This window comes from Callithrix jacchus, chromosome 7 (assembly GCF_049354715.1).
Source record: "Callithrix jacchus isolate 240 chromosome 7, calJac240_pri, whole genome shotgun sequence".
Taxonomy (NCBI): Eukaryota; Metazoa; Chordata; class Mammalia; order Primates; family Cebidae; genus Callithrix; species Callithrix jacchus.
Window position 1 is genome coordinate 102,037,028 of NC_133508.1, and position 20,508 is coordinate 102,057,535.

General features: G+C 44.6%; 2 protein-coding genes across 9 annotated transcripts in view; one reads left to right on the forward strand and one right to left on the reverse strand.

Moving 5' to 3' along the window:
- The window catches only part of RAVER2 (ribonucleoprotein, PTB binding 2), a 117,605-nt gene extending 113,863 nt beyond the window's left edge, over window positions 1–3,742 (forward strand). For all 4 annotated transcript variants that reach the window (XM_009001401.5, XM_009001403.5, XM_009001402.5 and 1 more), the window contains exon 12: window positions 1,463–3,742. In XM_009001401.5, the coding sequence (XP_008999649.4) occupies window positions 1,463–1,609 (147 nt within the window). In that variant the 3' untranslated portion in view covers window positions 1,610–3,742. The remainder of the gene's footprint in view (window positions 1–1,462) is intronic.
- Window positions 3,739–20,508, reverse strand: part of JAK1 (Janus kinase 1) — a 255,358-nt gene continuing 238,588 nt past the window's right edge. For all 5 annotated transcript variants that reach the window (XM_035251738.3, XM_009001399.5, XM_035251735.3 and 2 more), the window contains 13 exons: window positions 18,768–18,911; window positions 17,889–17,976; window positions 16,784–16,911; window positions 16,415–16,550; window positions 14,493–14,644; window positions 11,956–12,106; window positions 11,750–11,844; window positions 10,104–10,296; window positions 9,287–9,411; window positions 8,752–8,924; window positions 6,852–6,969; window positions 6,152–6,262; window positions 3,739–5,227 (listed from right to left, as the gene is read on the reverse strand). In XM_035251738.3, coding sequence (XP_035107629.1) covers window positions 5,132–5,227; window positions 6,152–6,262; window positions 6,852–6,969; window positions 8,752–8,924; window positions 9,287–9,411; window positions 10,104–10,296; window positions 11,750–11,844; window positions 11,956–12,106; window positions 14,493–14,644; window positions 16,415–16,550; window positions 16,784–16,911; window positions 17,889–17,976; window positions 18,768–18,911 — 1,710 coding nt within the window. In that variant the 3' untranslated portion in view covers window positions 3,739–5,131. The remainder of the gene's footprint in view (window positions 5,228–6,151; window positions 6,263–6,851; window positions 6,970–8,751; window positions 8,925–9,286; window positions 9,412–10,103; window positions 10,297–11,749; window positions 11,845–11,955; window positions 12,107–14,492; window positions 14,645–16,414; window positions 16,551–16,783; window positions 16,912–17,888; window positions 17,977–18,767; window positions 18,912–20,508) is intronic.

Here is a 20,508-nt window from a genome sequence, read left to right on the forward strand (position 1 = left end):
TGACTGATGACTTATAAGAGGAAGAAAGCTGCTAAAGAGTTCTTTATACCTGAAGTAAGATCTGACAGTATTAGTGGCTGACGTTAAACGTTCAGAAAGATCACCTACCAGCAAAGGGGCTCTAATGAAGAAGGCAGCTGGAGAGAATAATGAAGAGCCTGCAGGCTGGGAGGAAAGGGCTTTGAGGCAGAGGCTCCGCCTAAGAGGTGGGCAAGCTGTTTGGTGGAGCAGGCTGAACCCCTCATCACCATCAACTCAGCTTCGACAACTATCAACTTATGGCTGGTCTTTCATCTACCCTTTCACCTATTTCCCTTCTCACATATTCCAGTACAAACTCCAGACATACTTTACTACCAAGAAAAAAATGTCGAGGCAGAAGTTAAACCAGATTTTTTTGCTGATCAGCTTTGCTCTGTGAAACATTCCTTTACATCGGGCTTGTGTGAAGATGCCTTGTATTGGCCTGTCCACACTGTAAGCCACATTGAAATGAAGTACCAGAGGATGTGGCGTTTCTTCAGTTTCGTCATCCCCATCCCTCTTCCTAACATGGACCACTGAGAACTACTTTAGCAAGGAGTTAAGAGAGACATATCATCTCTTGCCTCTAAGGCTAGCTCCATTTATAAAAATTGTGACCGTTGTTGGTTCATAAACAATTGCAGTTTTAATTGCAACGTTAGAAGGTTCCTGTGTGTTGCTGGAAGCTCTACTCATCAGTCATTTCTAAGTTCTTGCATATCAAGTCACATAATTCTGCTTTGATAAGCTTGTTGCACTTACTTTCGTAAAAACTAAAACTAAGAGACGTTAGGCCGAGCTGTGCTATGCCATCCGATTTACTGTGATGATCACTGTGACCCCTTGTGAGGACATCTGGCCCACTTTCAGGTCAGAATCTCTGGGATGGTGCCTGAAAATCTGTATTTTAATATGCTCGCCAAGCGATTGCTATGGAGACCAAAGTTCTGAATTCCCATTGCCCTTTAGAATGTATCGTGTTGTTTTCCTTGATGTCATTTGTCAGTTTCTACACCTATTGATTTATTCTCTCACTACTCCTCTTGTCAGCAGGCAGACTTAACATCTAATTCAATATGCAGCTTGATTCCTTAGCCACTCCTTCAGAGGAATACTGACATTTGGTGTTGATATTCTGATTCTGTGGGTTTAACTAGCTGTGATCAGCAAAAGCAACTATGTGCAGTGCTCTAATTTTTTCTTTTCCCAGAATGTTGGGGTTGGGAGTGAAGGTGTTGAGACTGGTTTGTGTCTTGCACAAATTCCAAAGGTGATACTGATACAGAAATTTAAAAATCTTATTTAACGAAACTTTGTTTTTTGATAGTTTTGGCATTTATTCTGTATTTACCAATTCAAAATAGAATGCTTATAAATATTTTTAATGAATAAGCCAACTTTAGATTTTAAAACTAGCTGCAATTTAATTTTCCCATAGGTGTCATCTTTAAGAAATGAAAAGCGAGGCTCATCATATCTCATCTCTGCCCCAGAAGATGGTTCAGTGGAATGTGTTGACCAGCATTCTCAGGGCACAGGAGCATATTACATGGAAACTTACTTAAAAAAGAAACGAGTGTACTGAATTAAGCTCTTTCCTTATAACCCCCTAAGGTTCTCTGCAGTATCTCTGCTGTTCATCGCTGCCTTAACTTCATTCAGACTAGCCATATCCTTTAAATACGGGTTTATAATTTCCCAGAAGGAACTGTATTGTGCAGCAGGCAGAAATGCCAAATAAAAAATAGCAATAAGAAGAGACATCAATTGAGGACATTTTCCACTAGAGTCAGATGCATCTTAATCAGTGTGCTAACTTATAATCCACTGGAGAAACTAACAATGTTCCAAATATTCCTTGTTTTAGGACTGGGAATAATTTTGACACCGTATATAAAAGTTTGAAGCAATAAATGGGAAACAGCGTTGTTTCCTGAGCCTTAGAAGAATGAGTTTCTTATAAGCCAATGTGCATTTCAGTTTACCTTCCCTAGAAGTAATTGCTTTTATAGATTTTTAGGACTTTTCCTAGAACTACAAGGGTGCAAGTTCCAAATGTGCTGATGGTAATATCGTAAAGACACACTACATGTACACTCAGTTACACCCATGCCAGCCATGCAAAATTAAACCCAGTAAGAGAGTGACAGTGATGTCCAAGGTATCCACTACTACAGATGCTTTAAGATGTTGTTTACCATCTCTACCTTCTGTGAAAAATACAAGGTATTTTAAGAAAAGTAGCTTTGGTGATCTAATAAAGGGGTTGGTAAACTACACCCAGGGGCCACATTTGGTCTACCACCCACTTTTGTGTTGCCTGCAAGCTAAGACTAATGTTTACATTTTTTAATGGAGGGAAAAAAATTTATGACATGAAATTCAGATTTTAGTGTCCATAAATAAAATTTTATTGGGACACTGCCATGCTCATTCATTTACGTGTTGCCTGTGGCACTCTTATGCCACAGTGGCAGAACTGATTAGAGACCATATGGCCTGCAAAGACCATATGGCCTGAATTTTGACTATCTGGCCATTTAGAGAAAGTTTCTTGATCCCTGATCTAATAGCACTAATTCTAATAGCAACTATTCCTTTTAATTCACCTAAAGACACACCTTTAGCCTTTGAGACAGACTTGTAAGTGGAAAGGAACATGGGTTTCTGTGCCTCATTTCATAGCATAGATGATCTAATGACTAGAATGGGGCCTGTTTTGATCACTAAATGCCCTATTTCCACAATATAGTAAAGCAGTCTGTATTGCACTTTCTGATGGGCGTTTTAAGAAGTCACAGTATTTATAACCATTTGAGCTAATAAGCTATACCTCACTCTGCTTTCCCTCTCACTCTTTGATAGTGTGTTAGGGTCAAAAATCAGTTATTTAACCCAATTTACTTGTGAAAGAAGTTTTCTTTATGGAATATGACTTTTGACATCACCATTTCCTGAAGACCTTGATATTAAATGCATGAGAAACCTTTTGCCATCTAGAAATTTCTAAGTTTGTTCGTTGTTTTAAGAATGTAATTGTTGATAGGGAATTTGGGATCTCGATCCTAGGATTTTTGAAATCAGATCATTAAATATCTTGTCACTTTGGGGAGTTATTTTTAACTATGATGTGGATATCCTGTTTTAATTATGAAGTCTAGAATTGGTACATATGTTGTATGCGTTGTAAAGAATTTCATTTGGTCTAATTTATTGCATCTACTGGCTTCTGTTGGAAAATGACAGAAAGTTTAAGGTAATTTCTAAGTATATACTACCTATAAATAACTGATAAAAATTAGGGAACATTCAGTTATATAGCAGATGACTAATGAGTTTTTCATGCCCTCCACTTTTCATTTTCCTGTTGCACTCAGCCTCTTCATTGTGTAGTCACACCTCCACTATAGTTCAAACAGAAGAAAGGAGAGATGGTGGATTTTGCATCAGAACTGCAAAGTGAAAGGAAGAGGCTGAAAGAACTGAAACAAAGGTGTGTGGATTATGGAACTGGATATGCAATCCATACTGGCCTGCAGTGTTATCATCACTGGGCACAACAGTGCAGAGAACTCAAAGTGGTAATAGTAATAAGGACCATAACCCCACCCCCTCCTCCCCACTAAACTCTATAATGCTTGTTATTTTTCTATGTAAGCAAATTGTTTGAAATGCTTTGAAAATGAAATCTTAATATTAAAAGGCACATGCATGTAAAGTCTTTAGTATATTTATTTGTATAAAGAGTAAACAAAGTGCATATAGAGTGGCCACAGGTTTGACACAGATAGAGACTCTGATGATGTAGGCTACTTAACAAATTTAAATGGCAAGTTTATTGTTGCCATTCAATCAATCCTGAATTTTTTTGGGCTCAACAGGTGAAAAGTAACAACATCAAACAAATATTAGACAGTGTAACAAAAAGATTTTCAAGCTCTTGTTGATAAAGATCTTAAGTCTTTATGTCACAATGAACATTGATCTTTAAGTAAGTAAGTCACAGTGAATCAGTGACTAAACATTTTTGTTTACCCAACTACCTCCAAGCAAACTGAAAACTGTTTGTTTTTAGTGGATCTTGAAGTCCATAGCCTCTAGTCCGGGTCTTTTCTTTCAAGTGTTGCACCATAGGGTTATGATGGTAAAAATAGGGATCAACCCTTGTAGGTAGGTGGTAAGTACGGAAACACTCTCAGAACAGTGCAGCGTATGTGGTATTCTGACTGGTTGCATACAGCATTCAAAACCAATGCTGGAATAGCTTGCCCCAAAGTGGTAGTTATAAAAGGATATACATTGACATTTCTTAAAAGCATGTGTAATAGCATCCAGACTCTGGGAATGAGTTCTGATTAAAGGTATACTGCTTAGGAAAGCATTGGCACAGGCTTATTTCTCGAATTAACATGCAGCAAATTATCTATTCCACAGCTGTCCCTGTGTAGAACAAGTTCTCTCAAAAATGGGTACTAGTTGTCACCCAAGGGAACAGGAGCTAAGCCACTGGAGAAACAACTCAAAAGTTTAAGTCCTACTGGTGAGAGAATACAATCAATCATTTTTGTACAGAAACAATATATACTACCTGGTATCTAATATTTTAAGAATGCATGTCTAGAACTGCATAGATATTGAAATTTGAGGGCTGAGTCCATCAATCTTTATTTATAATTAATTAATGTGCCAGAAAAACATTTCAGATCAGCTGGCAGCAGGGAAAAGCAATCATCTTGAGACATTATTTTGGTCATCTCCTCTTGCTTTCAAAAATCCCATTTTTGGTATACAGTTGTGATGGTGAACTAGCCAGACGAGATGGTGGTATATTCTTTCCACAAGGAGGAGTGCTTAAGTGCTTTCAAATATTTTGGTTGTCATTATGTGTCACTAAGATACTGGTACCAAATTTAAAGAGGAAATCCTTACATACATTAAGCACCAGTGTGCCTTATACGTGTATATGTACTCAAGTATGAGTTAAGTGACTTTTTTTGGACAGAACACAAAACTCCTTCTTCATTACAAAGTTTTAAAAAATGGCTTGGGTATTTGTTGGGGGAGGAGGACTTGATAATCTGTGGAATTTAAATGTTATTCATGCTTCTTATTTTAAAAGTGCTTCAAATCCTTCAATAAGGCTCTGAAAGCTTGTCCGATTGGATGGTTGGAATTCCCAGCATTTCCTCATAAGATGATAAACCTGTAAAAAGAAAGAACAGTAAAAATGTTAGATTTGGGAACTTTAAAAAATATATAGAAACCAAGAGTAAGAAAATAATTTTGGAAATGTAAGTGACTTTTCCTTAAACTCTAGAAAAACATGAGTATTTGGATAGAAATGGGATACGACTCTAGTTCATAAATAGTATTTTAACGTTTGAGAAGCTCAAGTGTTGACTGACTTCAATAAAATACAGGTTATTCCTATAAACCAGTTAGAGAGTGAAGCTGAGTTCAGACTTGAACTTTCCAGACTGGCTGCCTCACTCGCTGCCCTTACACTGTTCAGTGTGTCTTCCTTATAGTCTCTAGAGCTTAGTATTAAAGTTTCAATTCACTTAGAAAACTGAATACATATTATAAATGCTACTAATAAGTGGGATAAACTTATACACACACAAAAATGCAATTTTTTTTTTTTTTTTAAACCGAGTTTCGCTCTTGTTACCCAGGCTGGAGTGCAATGGCGCGATCTCAGCTCACCACAACCTCCGCCTCCTGGGTTCAGGCGATTCTCCTGCCTCAGCCTCCTGTGTAGCTGGGATTATAGGCACGCGCCACCATGCCCAGCTAATTTTTTGTAATTTTAGGAGAGACGGGGTTACACCATGTTGACCAGGTGTATCTGTCACACTAAGGCTACAATACCCTTTGGAGCAAACAAGTGGATAAAGAGGGGCTGGCTTTTGGAGGAAATCCTTGCTCTGAACCTAACTGGTGGCTATCATCTAGCCCCAAAGGTGATTTCTCAAATATCTTAGGTGAAATTCAGCTTCAAAAAACTATTTCACAGGATTCCACTGCATCATTTCCTCACTGTCCCCTCTACCCATTGCTGGATAACTCAAGCTGTGAAAACATAATAGAAATGGAGTGTTATTACTGTGACATGGCCCATAGATACCTCATCTGGACAGTTAGGTGGACACGGCAAGCGTTTTCCTTCTTTTAATGTATTCACAAGTCTTGTGACTGTCATCTGGCCATGGGTTGGGCCTATCATTTTCAGGAACAACTATATAAAATAAAACCAAACCAAATGTTTAACTTTGCACATGTTTACATAAATGTCAAATAGATTAAGGTGAAATATCTATAATAAAAAACTGGAAACTTAAGTAGCAATAAAAAGGCTTTTCTCCTTAGTAACTTTAAATAAAATCCAAAATCCTTAATAGCTCTCAATGATCTGTCTCTAACCAATGTCTTAGACTCTACCAACCACTCCTTGTGCTGGTCAAGGAGTCTGTTTCCAAGAAAATGATCTGATTTAGGAATAAAGGGGCACAGACAAGGCTGGTTCCTACCCAATGCTACCCCACTTAACTTGCTCATTCTCCCATAAAACTGTACTTCATCTCCACACAGATAAAATCCTTAAGAGTCAAGGTCATCCTATAAAACTCTGGGCTCGTTGTGAAAGCAACACTTGCGAGTTAGCCACAAATAACTGTCAAGTAGCAAACCCAAGTTAAGTGGGAAAGTGACCCTTTCCATTATAATACATTGATTGGATTCCATTTAAAAACAAAAGTTACCAAGCAGAGGGATGGACACATTTTAAATTGGTACTGGATTCAAATGAAGAGGAAAGTAGGACTTACGGCCATGGGACTGGAATCTGAATCACAATAAGTCAGCAGCTCATGCAGAGTAACTCCAAAAGACCAGACGTCAGAGGCAATATAAAATTTAGATTGCATTAAACATTCTGGAGCATACCTTGAAAGGAAGCAGAACACGAAACCATTTCCTGGGAGGCACATTCCTACCGACATTATAGGGTAATTGAAAAATCACCTCTTTGGTTTTTCTTAGAATTTAATCTGAGTTTGTATTACATGTTTTACATGTATCATGTATATGCTGCTATGGTGCACATCTGACCTATAGAACAGTATCCTTTACAGGCTCTTGGTAGCACACATCTGCCCTAAAATAACACAAGTCTGTGCTCTTCATTTCACTGAGCACATGTTCTCAGGGTACAGGATGATATGACCCAGCTCTGATTTGCCTGCAGGCTCAAAATGAGACAGCAGTGGTCTCACTGCCCAATGTGGCATCAGTGCCCAATCGTCTTCTAGCATTACCTATTTTGCTGAATGACACCCTCTTGCCCAAGCCAAAAATGAAGACACTCCACTGCACCCAAATCTCCTTAAATACTCCTTGAACCTACTCACCTCTCTCAAATCCTACTGTCACTATCCCAGTCACTGTCCTATTCATGCTGTCACTGGCTCTGGCCTAGGCTGTTGAAGCAACCAAATCAGATTCCCTGGCTCCCATCTTGTTCTTCATTCCATTCCATCTTTTTAGGGGAGGGATAGTGGGTGGTGGGGAGGTTGGGGAGGGATAACATTGGGAGAAATGCCTGATGTAGGTGACAGGGGGATGGAGGCAGCAAACCACCATGGCATGTGTGAACCTATGCAACAACTCTGCAAGTTCTGCACATGTACCCCAGAACTTAAAGCATGATAAAAACAACAACGAAGTCTCCATCCTTAAACCCTCCAGCAGCATCCCATTGCTCTTGAGATGAAGTCCCAGCTCCATGACTCAGCTTCCTCCTGGGAACCTCGTATTCCATGATCCAACCTCGCTGAGTTTCAGTTTCTGAGAAATCTGCTCTTGTCTCATTCTTAGTCACACATGCTGTCTTGCAACCATATGTCTAAACCCGCATGAATTTTTCAGGTTTCATCTAAATACGACCTTCCAAAAAAAACCAAACCCGAACCCTTCTATATGTTTACTGCTCCATGCCACTGGCTGCCTAACCTGTTAAACTCTAAACTTGGCCTACTTGTTCACCATATCTCCAGTACCGGGCACAAAGCAGGACCCTGATGCATGTTCTTAAAACGAATGAATAAGTTTAGGCTCCCTAAGTGGGAGAGGTTTATGTTTGTGTCCATGTCGGATGCACCTCAGCAAGTGTGAATTGGTTATGTGGCAGGGTGGAGTAAAGACATAAGCAGCCTCTCCCCTGGACTGTTCCCTGCTGAGACATGGTCGTAGCCAGTGTGTGGCCCTCTAACCTGGGGGACTCTGGTGATTCATGAGAGACAGGTCTCCCATAGGTTTTGCTCTGCTCTGTCCAGGAGTCCCCTGAATCTGCAATGCCCACTCTGTCCTGCAGGGGTGTGTTTAAGAAAGGAACCAGATCCACTCCACCTGCCCACAGTTTTAAGAACTACGTCAGATGAATGCCCTCTGCTGGGAAGCTGAATGCCGAGGTGGTGGTTAGATTTCTGTCATTCCTTGGAAGACAGCGTGATATGAAGCTCAGGCATTTATATAGGCTGCTTTCAATGAAACAGCCTGAAAGATGTATTTCTTAAAGGTAAATATCAACCAATTCCAAATGTTCTAAACCTTCTCTAACCTTTACTCAGGCCAGAGGAATGAGAGACATTAATATAGCCAGAAACGGCCTACCAAAACAGTGTAAGCTCTATGAAGCACTGATAAAACCTAGCGGTTTGACTCAGTTACCAAAACACAGGGCTGTCCCGGTCGTCCTTGACTGTGTAATACTCCTTATCGGTTTCAATTGCTTTGGTTAAACCAAAGTCTCCAATTTTCACTTGGTGTTCACTCTCAACAAGGACATTTCTCGCTGCTAAGTCCCGGTGAACATATTGCCGAGAACCCAAATAGTCCATCCCCTGGGGGAGAGAAGTAAAGGTCAAACACATTGCTAAAGTCACTTTTGATTGTACTATCACTGCATCAGAAAAAACAAATGTCATTTCATTCATATATTCCTGACAATTTTTTTGGTTCTGACTTTCATGCAAGAATATTAAGACCAAATTGATTCAAAAAATACACATTAAAACAACCACACTTAAATCCATTTACTTTCTTAGTAGAGGCCAACTTTTCATCCCAATAATGCAGAGAAAAACAAACTTAGCATAACTATTATAAACTTTCCCACTCGGAGTCAAATTACAAACCAATTACCCAGGACAGAGTGCCTGATGTCTTAACCTGTAACATGCTGTCTTTATTTTTTTTTTTTTACCTTACAAATCTGAACAGCATATTTTAGCTGCTGTTTGAGGTTAATTTTGTTCTTATTCTTTGGAAGATATTCCTTAAGGCTTCCCGAAGGCAGAAATTCCATGATGAGCTTAATACCATTTCCACCTGTTTAGGAAAAAAAACACCCATCAGTCTGAGGCTGCCAAATGGGGGAACCGTGGGAGAGGAAAGGACATAAGATCTGAGACAGAGGCCCTGATGTGATATTAGCTTCACCCCTTCATCACAGGCAAGTTACCTGACCTATTATGCTTTGGCATCCTCAGCAGTGAATGGAGACTACACTAGTGCACCTACCTCACAGGCATAAGCACTCATGAGATAACAGTGCTTTGTAACCCACAGGCAAATGATCATTTTCAAAAATTACCATCAGTTTACTGCCAATTTCACTACCATACATAGATGCTGGCTTGCAAATAAGATATAATTATTAGTAAATATTACTTGCCACCTTCATTTAGACAACTAGAAAATGAAATCCCTGGCTAGTACTGGATCAGAACAGGGAAGCAGGTGGAGGCAGGAGTGGGTATCAGTTTCATAAGTGCAAGCAACATGGAGAGACAGTGCTGGAAACAGCCCCTGGCTGGGAGGGGGACTGGGTGGCCTCCTCAAGAGCCCTGCAGCTGCTGAGGGATTTGACAATACATATGAAGCCTTGAGAGTGTATGGGAACCACCAGCTGGCATGTTAGATGGCCCAGAGAAGGCCATGGGCTGCCTGTTCTGTACTTGCCTTTATGACCCTAGACAGTCACTAACTTCTTAAACCAGACCCCACCTTGCACAACATACCGTCTTCCGTGCAGATTCCTTTGTACTTCACAATGTTCTCATGATAGAGGTTCCTTAAGATTTCGATTTCCTTTTTCAGATCAGCTATGTGGTTACCTCCACTCTCAGGCTTCAGAGATTTGACAGCCACCTGCTCCCCTGTATTGTCCCCTTCGGGGTCATACCTGCAGAGCTCAACCTTCCCAAAGTGGCCCTGGAGGGAAAGATACATGTGCTGTTAACAGAGAAGCCCCAGCCTAGGCCACAGAACACACTCAGAGAAGTCTTGCTCCTCACAGCCGTTCCCCTGAGGGCCAGGGGTTCTCACTGTCTGACCTTGCAGGCCTCTCACCTAGACTGTACCTGCTCACTACCGCCCCCTTGCTCTCTTGGCCTCACAAACTGTCCCCTCAGTTACTGAGCTGAGACAAGGAAAGTAGCAGGTGACAATGAACCAACTCATCAATCCCAGTTTCCATGAACATATGACCCACAGGAAATGAAGGTTATTTCTGGGCCTGTAGGACAACTGTGCTGTTCTCTGAAAGCCCTGGGCTCATGTTATAGGAAAGGCCCCACAGTGTGGCTGAAAAGAGCAAGTGCATGAAGGAGTCTTCAGAAGACATGAGATAGGTCGCAGTCAAGCCACCTGACAGCGACAGTGGTGGCCATGTCCCCAAATCTGAGCTAGCTCCTGATGCACTCACTGTATACAGAAACTGGCCTCCTTGAGGACAGTGTGAGGAACTAAAGATGCCAAGCTTGTGACAATGCCTGGCATAGATGCTGGCACACAGCAGATCCTGGAGATGAATCCAGTCTGTTTTATTAACCAGACTACAGAAAATCTGTATAAAGACACAAATCTCAGGAGCTTATCTAGTCAAAATTAACTGTTTGGAAACTCCCATTTAAGGTCCAAAGAAAAGCTGCTATTTTATTTTGAGATTCTGTGCATTAAACCTATCCCTCATTTAAAGAGCCTTATAGGGCTGGGTGTGGAGGCTTATGCCTGTAATTCCAGCACTTTGAGAGGCCTCCTTGCTTGAGGCCAGGAGTTTGAAAGCAGTGTGGGCCACATAGTGAGACCCCATTTCTACAATAAAAAATATTAGCCAGCATAGGGGAGTGCGCCTGTAGTCCCAGCTCCTCAGGAGGCTGAGGCAGGAAGACTACTTGAGCTTGGGAAGTTGAGGCTATAGTGAGCTATGATCGCGCCACTGCACTCCAGCCTGGGACACACCCTGTCTCTTGCAGAGGGGGAAGGAAAAAAGACAGCTTATAGGATATATATGCCCAGGAAAGTCAGAGGCAAGGATTTTCCTATTCCACCATATCTATACCTACTCCCCCACCTCTCTCTCTTTCCATTCTCTTCTGTCCTGTAGAGAAAAATCAAGTCTCTCAAGGGAGCTTCCCAGAGTCCTGTGTGCATACGCAGTGGCGCATGCCGGCAAAGACATGCATTCCGTCACTGCCCGTGTGTCACTTAGAGAAAAACACAATCCCTCGTGATGAAAGTGGCCTCCAAATGCAGTAAGGTGCTTTCTCTCATGGACCTGGCCCCAAAATGAGAAAGAATGGAGAGCAGCCGTACAGGCAGAGAGAGGCACTGTGGAGGGCGGAGGGCTCTGCTGTCAGCAGCAAGAAGCACAGGTGTAACTTACCTCTCCCAAGTCACGGATCCTCTTTAGGAAGCGCTTTTCAAAATGTGTGGGGTCCACTTCGGTTGTTGGTTTTTTTTCTGAAACAATATCTGGATCTAACAGAAGAGAAAAGAAAATAGAGTGAAAGGCAGGCGACTTCCAGGGATTGCCACCCAGGCTCTTGTTTCTCCCTGAGCTGGGTTAAAACAACACATGGCAGGTCTTACTCTGCTCTTCAAGCTTATTAATGTCTCTCATGATGGCTCGAAAGAAGGGCCTCTGATTGGGGTCGTAGTTCATGCAGCGGGTCATGAGGTCAGCCAGCTCCTTACATGACGGTGTCACCGGCCTGCACCGGCTTTCATAGAATCTCTCTTTCTGTAAACGAAAGGGGCACATGGGAGAAACCAAAGGAACCACTTACAAACTTCTCAGCCCCAGGTCAGAAGGAACTGCCAGTTCCTCATTCGATTCTCAGCATCTCCATTTACAGGCAGGTTTCATAAATGTGTGTTTCTGTTGCCTTACTCTTGCGTGGGGAAATCACAGTCCTAATACTAAATCATCCGAATTCAAGGAGACTGAGCAGTACGCCCAATCCCAAAAAGCTTCATTCCAGTAAAGGCATGCAACCTTTCTGGAATACAATTGGGCAACATATACAAAAATTCAGATTCTTCAAACCCTCTGATGTATTAATTTCAATGACTGAATGACTCAGAAATAAATCTGATACGAACAAATATTTATGTATAAGAATGTTCCCTGCAGAATTAGAACACTGGAAATCTGAAAACTCAAATGCCAAATATAAAATCAGTCAAATAAATTAAACAAAACAATTAACTCTTACATGAAATTTGTAAAAATTATGATGTAATCTCACAGGAGAAAGCCCTGGCAATATTAAATTTAAAAACTCAGAATTGTAACTCTATCTAGCATGGTCCCAATTTTGTTTAAAAAAGAAAGATACAAACAGGCTGGAAGACAGAATGCCAAAGTGTTAACAATGGTCAGGGAGGACAAGAATGCAGTGATTGTTATTTTCTTTAATAGTTTCATTTTTAAATTTTCTTCAACTGTTCATTACTTTAAAATTTAGAAACAAAGAACTTAGGCTACTTTTGGAAGATGAAACCACTGCATTCCAGTTTCTACTCTGTAGCTGGACTCCAAGGGTACTAAAGTTCCTCTCTGGTTCCCATGGGCCTTGGGTGGGGTGGGCACGTCCCAGAGGATGGGGAGGAGGGAGAACTGGAATTAAGAAGCTGAGAGCTGCCCTTGTCCCTGCATCAGTGCAGCCTGCAGAAAGGCCATCTAATCTAAGGGGACTTAGATAGAAAGAGACCCCTATCCCCTATTTTATTAAAGACACAGGTCCTTCCTTACATCACCCTGTATGCTATTCAGAGACAGGAACGCAGCATGTGCTCAACAAATACTGACTGATGACAAATAGCATGTTGTTTCATTTCCAAGGAAGTTAAAAATAAAAATGAGTTTCCCAAAAGCCTACGCTGAAATTCCAAATAGTAGATCTGTAGATCTGATGGCTTCCCTGTGGGGTTGAGATCCTTTCCCAAGTCCTGCACCATCTTTAACTGGTAAGTTGTAAAGGTTCTACCTCTTCAGTATCTCCCACCTGCACTCTGGACTCCCACTGCCATTTCTGGATGTGCCTGAGGGCCCTGTCTCCCTCTGGGTCTCTCTTTAGTCTATCCATCCCAGCTACTGCACCCAGAAGAACATCCCAAGGCCAACCTCCAAGCCTCTCCCTCCTCCATCCAAATCCCTCCTTGTCGCATGCCACTCTCAGTAAACTGCAGGCTCTGCAGCCTGGAATCAGGGTGTTTAAAAATTTGAACCCAAATGGCCTTTCCCACCTGATCACTGTTACTCCTTTCCCTTCCCCACTCCAGACACTCAAGGCCAGGCACACCAAACTACCTGGGCTCCCCGCACAGCACTGAAACCAGGCTCTCACAGCTGGAAGTGATGCCTGCCCCTCAACACACGGAGCACATTCCAATGACAGTGACTGAGATGAAGGGAGAGTGGGCTTTCATTGTGATTTTTACTACTTCATCCCTTTGGAGTTAGAGTCTTCACTTTTCCCACAGGTAGATTTGGAGGAGAGGTCCACAGGTCACCTGTTGTGCATTCTAGCTGAGGAACCTAGGTGAGTGGGGCTACCTGAGTCTCAGTTACCTTATCTGTCAAATGAGGGTAATGGCACTGCCCTACCTAATTTGCAGGGCTCTTGGGGTGATTTCCTTCTGGAATTCTTACCACTGTTATTTTAGCCTAACTCCCTACCATACCCTAAGGCCCCCAAGGAAAGGCAAGGCCTGTGTCTGTTTCATTGTGAAACACCGGCTTTTCCCTAGCTTGATGCCTGACACATGATAGGATTTCAATACATATTTGTATGTTAATTTTGCTAACAGCCACTTAAAATCTCAGATAAATAATACTAGAACATCTATTGAGCTTGTATTGTTTGCCTGTCACCCTATATGCATTATTTAATTTTCACAACAGCCCTACAAAGTAGTTATTGTTTATCCCCAGTATACAGATGATGAAACTGAGGCTCAGGGAAGTTGTTACATTTGTGAGGTCACATAGCCAGTAAGCCTGTGAAGAGATTCAAACCCATGCCCATCTCTTCTCACAGTGTCAGGCTTCCGACTACTCCTGGGAACCCCACAGGTGCCTGAGAGCCCTCACTTGCCTTATGTCTGGGAAACAACCTGCTCACCTCAATCAGTGTCTTGTCTTTCAAGGGGATCTCGCCATTGTAGCAGATTTCCCAGAGCGTGGTTCCAAAGCTCCACTTGTCAGCAGCCACACTCAGATTCTTGGAGTCCTCCACACACTCAGGAGCAATCCATGGGATTCGTTCAATGCACTCTGGAAGACAACAGACACATTGATGGAACAGTTTCTGGGATCTCCTGGGAATTCAATTACTGTAACTGCAGCAACAGTGAGCCAATGAAGGAACTACTTCAAACACTGTGCCTGAACCTGGCCCATGGACACATGAGCCCCATTGGGCGGGAAGGCTCTGCAGTTGCGCAGCCCTCCAAGCCTTGCCCAGCGCTTCTGATACATTAGTCTGGGCCAGGGCCAGAGATGGGTCCCTGCCTCCAAGCTCCCCAGGAGGGTTGTGCAGAGCCAGGCTTCTGAAGCCCCTGCCTCAGGATCAGCAAAACATCCCAGGGTGGGGGCCATCACCTAGCGCAGGTGGACAAGGGCTTAAGTGAAGGCACAGGAGAACAGGGTGACACACACAGAGGCAGGCCCAGCCACCCACACCTACCCTGCACCATCATGCTGCAATGCGGGCTTGGTTTTATGTTGGTTTTCTTTCATTTGAGGAAGAACAAGGGAAGAAAAGACTGAGCTCTTGCAATCCCTTTCTTCTGGCTGGTTCTGCAGCTGCTGTTTCCAGCTTCTCAGCAAGGCCAGAGCCAGCCATCTCAACAAAGCCCCAGCTATGTCCACTGGGAGCAGCCCTCAGCAAGCCAGGTGGCCTCCACAGAGGGAGGATCCTGGGGCGAAACTTCAAGACTGGGCCCGCCTGACCTTCCCAGCCTCCTCATGCCCATCCTTCCTGGCACGGGCACATACAGGTGGCATCCTAGGAGGGTGTGCCTGCAGTCACCTGCTGTAGCCACTGACCTGCCAGGCCCAGATGAAATCCCACTGCCTCCCTCAATCATGCTGCCTCCAAGCTATATGATGTCTCTCTCCTCCAAACCCCAACAGCATTTTACTAGCATCTCCCTTGCAGTCCCCGGGGCTTCTCTGCTTGTTCCAGAAACATCTGTCAGTGTCTCAGACCACTGCTGAGGATAGCACCCATGACAGATTCAGGGTGTATCAGCCTCACAACTTTGGGTGATGAAGTGATGATCAACATCAAACAGGCACTGAAGGAAGCTTCCCATTCCCCTTCCAAGGAGTACATGATTAGGATCTCATCTGAAGGGCTTATTTTTCATCCTGGTTCAGTTCCAACTTCTTTGATTACATTATGCTCAAAACTCAAAATGCTGAGTTGGTCAGAACTCAGTGCTGAAGACAGTGGTGGTCCTGGGCACAGTGCAAGGCTACAAGGCTAAGAGGCAGGCTTGGCCTTTCTGGCACTGGTGTCAATGTCTCAGCTCCCAGGTCTGTCCTTTCCTCTGGAGCCTACAACCCACCATACCCAACTCAAACAGCATTTGAGACCACAGCAGTCACTCCAACAAAGGGGCTCAGGTGCTGCCGTAACTGCTCACTAACTATAGTGGATTTCCAAAGGAACACGGGAAGACCCAGGAGGCCTACCTCCCCGCCTGACATCTCTCTGATCACCTCTCAGGCCCCATGGTCCCCTCTGTGCTACCCCAGCACCTTGAACATAGCTCCTTCACTGCCAGGACCAGACAGGCCTTAGGTAAATGGTCTGTTTCAGCTGCTGCTTCTATACAGTGGCCACCCCTCCCATCAGCTCCATAGCACACCCTCCCCAGGGACCTCCAGGCACAGAGTAGGAGTACCACACACCAGGAGTACCACACACCTGTTTGCTGACTGTACTCTCTAAAAGGAGACCAACCCCCAGCCCAGCCCCTCTCTCTGCTCGCTTGCCCCTGATGGGGTGGAGCCAGGGGGAGGAGAGGGGAGACACACCTTGTCTAGACAGCACCGTGATGGGGATGCCAGGGTCACTGAGCTTGATGAATGGGCCAAACTCGCTGTCAATGCCCTCACGGGCCAGGAGGAGGTTTTTAGTGCACACATTTCCATGAACCAAGTCTTTATCCTCCTGCAGAATAAAAAGGGCAAGTTTAGCCAAGCTGCTCCTTCCCGCACTCCATTTCCAACCCTGGTACCTCAGGTCACCTCTTCCTACCCCCAGCTACAGCCACACCCGGACAGCCTGGCCCTGCCGCCAATCATTTGTGTGACTTAAGCACATCCCAGGTGCCCCTTAGCTCCAGCTCCCTCATCAGTGAATGGTTTCTGGTGGGACCAATACAGACATTAGAACATTCTTACCAAGTAACTGAGGGCACTGGCCAGCTGTTTGGCCACTTTGAATTTCCATGGTGTGGTAAGGACATCGCTTTTCCGGTGCATGAAGAGATCCAGAGGCCCCCCTTCCACAAACTCTTCCACCATGATATCTATAGGCAGAAAAAGAGCCATGTCTGGAATGTGCTCTGTGTGAGACAGTCCTCCCCTTCCTCCCTTTACAACAGCCCTCCTCAGTGGACAGTACTTGGCCTCAGACTACAGATATCCTTGGGAGGTGCAGGGGCTTCAGAGCTGGAAAGGCCAAGTTCAACCCCAAGCTCTTCTAAACAGGTGGCACTGAGCAAGTGACACTTCTCTGAGCCTCAATTCCCTCATCTGTGATAATCAATGATGGCTAAATGTGACAAGGCATGGAAAGCCTTGGTGGAGGGCCTGACACAGAGAACAAGGTCTCTGGTAACAGCTGTTGCCACTGCTGCTGTTCTTATCATGCACTGCGATGTAGAGGTCCGGCCGCTCACATGGCAAAACTTCCTTCTCAACAGGACTCCCGTGTAAGTACACAGAACAGCCATATTATGAGATCTCACAGGGAATAAGTCACTTGGGGTTAAAAAAAAACCTGCTCTTCTTCCAAACTTATATGTCAGGAACTCAAGAGGCCAAGGTCACCCATACATCTCAGTGTGCCACAGCAGCCCAAGGGCCCACCAGCTCAGCGGCTTGGCGACCAAGAGAGAGCCAAGCCTGCCTGCAGTTAAAATGAAGGCCAGTCCACTCAAGGGGCCAGCATCTTGCTGCTCAGGGGGTGCGCTCACCTCGCTCACCTGCCCAGAGGTTCTCGGGGCCATGACCTCATCTCAGTCACCTCAGCCTCTAGCACAGTATAGGGTTCTTGCCAGCATTGGCAAGAAAACATTAAAGCAATGAATGAAAAGCAATCGGTTTTAGTTCCATCTCCACTACTAACTTAAGCAAATGACCTGCTCAATCCCTCAGTCTCCTTAACTGCAAAAAGAAAGGCAAGAAGCCTGGTTAAAATGAGGGTGAAAAGCACCCTCAATGTCTGCACAGCACCAGGCTCCCCAGCCAGGCCACCCTCCTCTTCAAAAGACAACACACTTACTCTCCACGTCTCGGACACAGACGCCATAGAGGTACACGATGTGTTTGTGAGAGACCTGTCTCATCATGCTGGCTGCTTCGAAGAAGGCCTGTGGGAGAGTGGGACAAAGGAATGTCTCGGGCAAGCCTCCCGGGGGCTGCTCTCCAGAGGCCTCTGTTGAGGGGAAACCCAGTGGACCCAGGAAAGCTCACCACTGTTGCCACCCCAGGCCCTTAACATCAATCCCCTGGCCTTGGCTGTCCAGAGGCACTGCCAAGCCTTGTTCTCTGGGCCAACCGGGCAGGGATGTGAGATTTATTTAGAAAACCTAACAGAATGCAGAGCAGGGCTGGTGGGAGAAGCTGGCTAAGAATTTTCCCACTGGATACACATGCCCACCTCTCTCCCTTCCTTTCAGCTCTGGGAAATACCAATGTTTAGCACTATGCTGGAACAAAGGGGAAACAAAGGCAGCCAATCTCTACTCAAGATTTGACTTTGTCACTCTAATAGTCTGTGGGATCTTGGGTGAGTCCTTTTACTCCCCAGGGTTTAATTTTCCAGACTACAGTGAGAGCCATGGACTATATCAGGAACTTTGAGACCATTTGGCCAGAGTCCTGGGGCTCCACAGCATGGCCACTTGGACCTGTACTTAAAAAAGGTCGGGGGTGGGGGTGGAAGGGAGGGCACAGGCCGAGTGTAAGGAGCGGCTCAACCCACTTCCCTTACTCTACACACAGGGTCCTCTAAGATCATATGTGGAGAAAATTCTGAGTAAAAGGCAAGTTTGAAAACCACTGGGCCAAAAGAAGGGTAAGGGTTCTTCCCAACCCAACATGTTCCACTGACTCCAGAAATGGGAGAGGGGAGGGGAGGAGTTCAGAGGAAGACACTTGCCAGGGAAATATCCCTGTGGCTGGGGTCTAAAACTTTGAGGATCACTTTTATCTTCTTCTCTTCAGAAGTTCCTTCGTCATCCTTGTAATCCATCAGGGTCCCAGAGTAGATGTGTGTTCTCGTGCCTCTCCCAAGGTGCTCGCCCTGAGGAAGGAAGCGGAAGGCTGGGTGACCTCTCTGTGCCCTGCAGTGATGCAGAACCCGGGAATGGGTCCTCAATGGGAACATGGACTATCAATGGGATGGGGCAAAGGCAAGAGGGCTCCCTGCCCCAGCTCATGGTTCCCAGCACCTTGTCCCTGTCAGGCCTCCAGAGAAAAACAAGTTATTTGGCCAAACACAGTAGTGACATTTCCTGGCTCCTAGGAGACAATCCTCCTACTCCCTAAATGGCTCCTTGCTTTCTACGTCCAGGAACAGCCTTTGGCCAAAACATAGTCCTAACCTGTCATGACACTGCAAACAGGGCCACCAACAGCCAGCCACATGGTACCCACCCCAGGCCTCCAGAGAAGACTCAGAGAGGAGCCCCGAGGGCTCCTCCACTCACAGGCTGTGCTACCCTGTGGAGAGGCTTGTAAATCCTGGCTCTACTACCTGCTGGCCATGTGACATGGGGGCCTTCCTTTGCCATGTTAATATTTCTGCCCACTTTCTGCAAATGGAGGTAAATATGGTACTAATTTCATAGGGCCGTGACAAGAATCAAACCAGGAAATAGGTACGGAGGCTCCTGGTACAGACTCGGGCACACAGTGGGTGGAAACCCATCTGGTGGGCACATGTGTTGTCTGAAGCCCTCTAGCACAGGTAGGCACACTTTCTCACACTGGAACCATGTTTCCCATCCATCTATCCAGTGTGTGTGTGCTTGTGTGTGTGCATGCATGCTATGATTTCAAGTTACTGATGCAAAGTGCACCTGCATTTGCCCTGGCGACCTCACAGAGGAGATGACAATGTGAAGATGAAGGCAGAGACTGGGGGGATGTGTCCTCAATTTCCTGACATGTGAAAGGGAACAATACCCCTGGATGAGTGGCAGGAGGACTGAATGAGATGATCTGTGCAAAGCCCTGGCCATACCATGATCTATTTCTGAGGACCCTTCTAGTTTTCAATAACTCTGATTTTAAAATTCTTAATATTTGGAAATCAAAATGTGATTCACCAAACTTAGGCACTGTCAAGTTGTTAACATTAGTCTCACAAAACTTATAAACTGAAGGTCAATTAAATTATTTGAGGACCCCCTGGAAATGCACAAAATGGACTGTGGCTGATGCCTAGGGAATCGGTCTTCTCCCCCATAGGAACATGCACAATTGTTAATCAGGTATATTAATTTGCACAAATGCCACCATTTGTCATCTGTGAGAGCCGAATGGCGATGCATCCGCCCTGTCCACTGTATCCTGGCAAGGTCTTTGGCTATTCATTAAAGCTGCGTCTGTCATGAAGTGATCCATCAAGGTTATGGGAAGCTGTATTCCCAGAACATCCCATAAAAACCATATGCTTTCAGAATAATTGTTCTTCCAGTGGCCACATCACAACACCACACTGTCAGGATTCTGCAGGGACCACAAAGGCCCATATGGCCCACTTCGGCCTCCTCCGATGCTGTTTTCCCCATTTCGCCTAGCTACTTGCAGCTCATCCTCCAGGATGAGACCTTGCTTCCCTTCCCCAACACACAGGGGCTCGCTCTGTCACCCAGGCTGGAATGCAGTAGCATAAT